A 5565-nucleotide genomic window follows, 5' to 3' on the forward strand; every position below is an offset into this window, starting at 1 on the left:
CCCTGGCCCTCCTCCTCCGGGAACGGAGTGCATTTCGATGTGCATATAGAGCAGCGCAGCGCCGAAGTGATTAACCTCACCCCGTAGGAAAAGGTGCCGGTTATAAATAAATCGTTCTGCGTCGTAAATTAGCCAAGTCAGTCGGTGAGAGCATTCGAGCGCGGTAGTGATTTTGTTTGACAGGTTCTCTTTCCTGCAAGTGGTCTTGGGTCTTGGGTATCCGTCGGATTCCGGGCTACTGAGGCCTGTGCTTGTGCTCCAGGATGTCAACGGTGGAGTTACAACCGGAACATGCCGGTGGGGGCGGACTGCCGGCGTTGGCCATGCCAACGGTGGTGTTCATGACGCTGGCCGTGGTGGCCACCGCTTTGTTCCACCTGTGGATGCAAACGCGTAGATATGTTAAACTGGGAAACTTGATTCCCGGCCCGAAAGCCTACCCGTTGATTGGGAATGCCAACATGCTGCTCGGGTTGAGCCACGACGAGATCATGCGGAGGGCGATGGAGTTGAGTTTTGTGTACGGAAGTGTGGCCCGTGGTTGGCTGGGCTATCATTTGGTAGTGTTTTTGACGGAACCTTCGGATATCGAGATTATTCTGAACAGTTATGTGCACTTGAACAAATCGAGCGAGTATCGATTCTTTAAACCGTGGTTGGGTGATGGACTGTTGATTAGTAATGGCGAGAAGTGGAAATCGCACCGGAAGTTGATTGCTCCGGCTTTTCATATGAACGTCTTGAAGACGTTCATCGATGTGTTCAACGATAACAGTTTGGCGGTGGTGAAGCGAATGCGGAAGGAAGTCGGCAAGGAGTTCGACGTTCATGATTACATGAGTGAAGTGACGGTGGACATTCTACTGGAAACGGCCATGGGTTCGACCAGGACGGGAGAAAACAAGGAAGGGTTTGAATACGCGATGGCAGTGATGAAGTGAGTTTGAAACATAATTTTAGTATTTCGCCTACGACTTGCAGGCTTCCTCAGTTCTATATTTTTAGTACATGCAGATTAGTGAAGTAATTTTCGATTTCAGAATGTGTGACATCCTCCATCTTCGTCAGTTGAAAATACACCTTCGACTTGATTCGTTATTCAATTTGACAAGCATTAAAAAGGAACAGGATCGTTTGCTGGGAATTATTCATAGCTTAACGCGAAAGGTTGTCAAGCAAAAGAAGGAGATCTTTGAGAAGAACTACGCGGAGGGCAGCTTTCCATCACCGTCGTTGTCCGAAATTATCGCCAAACAGGAACCAACTTCGGAGAAGAATCCCGTAATCTCTCAAGGTTCGATGTTGACGGATGATCTGGATGCTATTGATGAAAACGACATTGGGGAGAAACGTCGCTTGGCGTTTCTCGATCTAATGATCGAGACAGCGAAAACTGGAGCTGATTTGACGGATGAAGAAATCAAGGAAGAGGTGGATACCATCATGTTTGAGGGTCACGACACAACGGCTGCCGGGTCTAGCTTCGTTTTGTGTCTCCTTGGCATCCATCAAGATATTCAGGATCGAGTGTACAAGGAAATAAAGCAAATTTTCGGTGACTCCAATCGAAAAGCAACATTCAACGATACCCTGGAGATGAAATATTTGGAACGAGTAATTTTCGAAACGTTGCGAATGTATCCCCCGGTACCGGTTATCGCACGTAAACTGACCGAGGAAGTTCGCTTGGCTTCGCACAATTACGTCGTCCCAGCTGGCACAACGGTGGTCATTGGAACGTACAAAATGCATCACCGAGAGGACATCTATCCGAACGCGGAAGTGTTCAATCCGGACAACTTCCTTCCGGAACGAACGCAAAACCGCCACTACTACAGTTACATCCCGTTTAGCGCCGGACCACGAAGCTGCGTCGGTAAGTTACTGCCTCAATTTTATCAGTAATTGCATCTAACTTTTCCTTCTCAACACTTGTAGGTAGAAAATATGCAATGCTAAAGCTGAAGGTGCTGCTATCGACGATTCTACGCCACTATCGGGTCGTGTCCGATTTGAAGGAAAGCGATTTCAAACTGCAGGGAGACATCATCCTGAAGCGAACCGATGGCTTCAGGATCAAGCTGGAACCGAGACTGTAATCGGTGTTTTCGCCGCCACCACCAGATAAGAACCCAGAGAGAAATCAGAAATGTCGCGACAGCCTGCCATCGATCGCGCCGCTTTATGGCACTGTTAATTGAATTGTTCGGTTTTCCGAAAGGACCGCGCTATCGCCACAACGAAACACTCGCTTATCCTACTTGTCTTTGTTTTTTTTTACTCTCTTCGCAATATATAGAATTATTCGACTATTTATTTCCAATGTTAAAATCTTCCACAACACGAGCATAACTGAGAGATAATAAAACCTTCTCCGCATAACCTCTTTCTTTGCCTACCCTTCAACCAACTGACTGGCTGACTAGCCGCAGAAAGCAGAACGAAAGAAAGTGTTTCTGAAATTTTCAGACTGTAAAAACAAAAAGGATTGTGACAGTCGGCCGGTCGGATCCGGCGGAGACAATCTTATCAATGAATTGACCCGCAAACGGGACGGATCTCTGTTCGGTCATGTTCGTGGAAAATACGGGCCGAGCGCCGAGCCTCTAATGACCACTCTTTAAGATAAGAATGGAATGAGACATAAAAAAAAGTGCCAAGTATGGTTTTATACGTTCGCTAAAAGATCGATGTGATGGACAGTAAATCCATTCTACTATTTATAAATATTTTGGTCGGCTAGCTGTAAAAGGAAACTGTTCTTGGAAATCCTAACGGTTGGTTGGCCAACGTTGATGGCAGGGTCGTAAATCAAAATTTTTGGTTGCATTCCACGGCAATTGTTGCTTTAGGTTCTACATTTGCTTAAACATTGATATGAAGGAACATGAGGAAGGCATTGAGATGCCTAAGATGTGCCACGCTGGAGCCCGTGTCATGTTTTCTTGAGTTAAATCCTTTCAAACAAAAACAATATGACTAATGATTCGCTATTTTATGATCTATAAACTGGCTACAATGCCAGGAGATATTTCAAAATTTTTGTACAGTTTGGATTGAAAAGTTAAATTAAAATTGTAATTGTACTTAAAACTGGATAAATTGGATTTAAATTGGACTTGATATTAGGTTTGGAAATATATTTGAAATTGGACTTGAAAGCAGAGTTTGAATTTGACTTAAAGTTGAACCTGAAATTGCAATTAAACTAGACTTGAAATTGGACTTAAAATTGGACTTAAAATCGAATATGCAATTGAACTTGATGTTGGACATCAAATTAGACTTGAACTTAGACTAATTTGAAGTAGAAATTTTACTTCAAAACGAACGTGGACACGAAATTAGATACGAGGTTTTATTTGTAATTAAAGTTGACTTTTTTCGTCTAATGTCATACATTTGACTATTTTTCTGTACCGCTTTTTCTCCTCTTCTGTACCGTTTTCTCAACTTTTGCTCCTACTTTTTACCCGTTTTTCTTCTTTTTCTCTCGTTTTCCTTTCTTTGTCCCATATTTCCTGTTTCATTGTTTGGTCCTTGTTCGTTTCCTGCTCTAGTTTTTCTTCTTTTCAGTTTTATTTTTCCTTATCTTTCCTGTTTTCAGTCTTTTCTCTTCTCTTTTTCCCATTTTTTCCTTTTCATTTTTCGTTTTTTCCTAATTCTTTTCATCTGCTTTCTTTCTCGTTTTTCATCTTCGTCTGTGCCGTTTTGAACGGAACAAAGTGCTTGAAACGCACAGGCTCTATGCTGCTGCTGACGACGACTGTGCCGTTTTACTCTTTTTGATACCCTGTTTGGACTTTTCTGGCTTTTTATTCAATTGATGGCTCCCTTTTTCTCTTTCTTATCGGATTTTGCTTTTTATCTCCCGGCTTACGTCTTTTTCTCTTTCGTTTTATCTATTTCTTCAGTTCGTTTTTCCTTTTCTACATTTTCTGTCTCATTTTCCCGTTTTCTGTCTCATATTTCTTCATTTATAGGTATGTAAATTAGACTTCTGTTGCTCTTTGCCCTTTTCCTGAGTTCTTGATTTCCTCTGTTCCGTTTTTCATCTAACTTCTTGCGTTTCTCTTCTTTTCCTGCCTTGTGCCTCGTCATTTTCTTTGCAGTTTCGACTTTTTTCTTTTATTTTTCGTTCGTCTGTTCCGGTCTACCTCTTATTATATCCTACATTTCCTTCTTTTCTGTCACATTCTGGTTTTCTTTTTCATTTTATCCTTTTTGTTTTCTGTTTTCATTTCTCCCCCATTTAATTTTTTAATCTCGTTTTTCTTTTTTTTCTCTTCTCGTATTTACATTCCCATGCTTTCATATATTCTTCGTTTCTTTTCTCAATTTTATCGCATTTTTTCAGTTTTTTTGTCCCGTTTTTTCTCTTGCTCTGTCCAGTTTATCCTCATTTTCTTTCCCGTTTTCTTATGGATTCTCCCTTCTTTTCTCTCAAAAAAGCTAAATCAGTCCACCAGCTTTGTTAACTTGAAAATACTTCCGTGAGCAAAAAAGTTATAGTTTTACTATCAGATCATCCTGATTGATTTGGTGCGACCATAGACGGATTTCACGCTTCACTTCACGATTTCACTTCACGCACGGAATACTGAAAAATTTTAAAATTAATTTCTACACTGAAAAAAAAGCATTTCAAAAACTAAAAATCAATTTCCCAAAAAACGCCATCTCAAAAATTGATGAAATTTTTTTTGATGATAGATAATTATGCGGCCTACAAATCTTCTAGATATCGCAAGATGGTCAAACTGTTACCGGGAAAAAAAGATATTTCAGTATTTGCAAAGACTATGCTTCATGTGGAATTCCAGTCAACCCAGTATGCAGCCTTCTCACCGATTTCATCAATGGTGCGACAGTTTAATCGATATACTGATCTTTTTAATTTTACTGAAACTTCATCTGTGTACCGGCGAAGATTACTAGAAAGTGACTTGTTGTAATGTTTTATGTAAATTGTAATGTATTATGTATAATTGTAATTGTGCAAAATGCAACGTCCTGAAATCAAAAGATGATGGGGTTTTTATGCACATTTGAGGAAGGTCACGTTGTGACCACCTCAAGTGAGCTTTTCCCCATCCACGTGAAACTTCATTTAGACCGATAAGGTCAGATGAATAGAAATAAATAAATAAATAAAGTTATAGCACCTACAAAAAATGATGTATGAAAAAATATTTTAAAATATTTTGAGTTTTCATAAAATATATTGAAAAAAAAATAAAAATTATTTTCTTCACTGGAGAAAAAGCGTTTCAAAAATTAAAACTCGATTTCCCAAAAACGCCAACTCAGAAATTCATGAATTTCTTTCTAAAGCTAAATAATTATGATGTGGCCTACAATTCTTCCATACATTGCAAAATGGTCATATTTAAGAGAAAAAGTTTTTCTAACCAAACCTTTTAGCTGTTTATATCTTTTTTTCAGTGTGTATATGACAAAGTTTTTGTTAGGAAAATCTTTTTATCTTCAATTTGACCATTTTGCGATTATGGAAGACTTGTAAGCCATATCTGTCTCCAGAAAAAATTTCTTCAATTTATGAGA

At 39.7% G+C, this 5565-nt stretch overlaps 1 protein-coding gene across 1 annotated transcript; it reads left to right on the plus strand.

Moving 5' to 3' along the window:
• Positions 1–263: 263 nt before the first annotated feature.
• Positions 264–2099, plus strand: LOC128746335 (cytochrome P450 4g15-like). Its single transcript, XM_053843385.1, has 3 exons — positions 264–937; positions 1041–1876; positions 1939–2099. Exons 1-3 carry the CDS (start codon positions 264–266, stop codon positions 2097–2099), a joined length of 1671 nt encoding a protein of 556 aa, XP_053699360.1.
• The last annotated feature ends 3466 nt before the right edge of the window (positions 2100–5565 follow it).

Source organism: Sabethes cyaneus, chromosome 1, assembly GCF_943734655.1.
Source record: "Sabethes cyaneus chromosome 1, idSabCyanKW18_F2, whole genome shotgun sequence".
Lineage (NCBI taxonomy): Eukaryota > Metazoa > Arthropoda > Insecta > Diptera > Culicidae > Sabethes > Sabethes cyaneus.

Bases quoted from the DNA above. Each gene is read 5' to 3' on its own strand.
- LOC128746335 (XM_053843385.1), top strand. From the start codon at position 264: ATGTCAACGGTGGAGTTACAACCGGAACATGCCGGTGGGGGCGGACTG. The intron at 938-1,040 runs GTGAGTTTGAAA...TTTCGATTTCAG, and splicing joins TACGCGATGGCAGTGATGAA to AATGTGTGACATCCTCCATC. The intron at 1,877-1,938 runs GTAAGTTACTGC...CAACACTTGTAG, and splicing joins CGGACCACGAAGCTGCGTCG to GTAGAAAATATGCAATGCTA.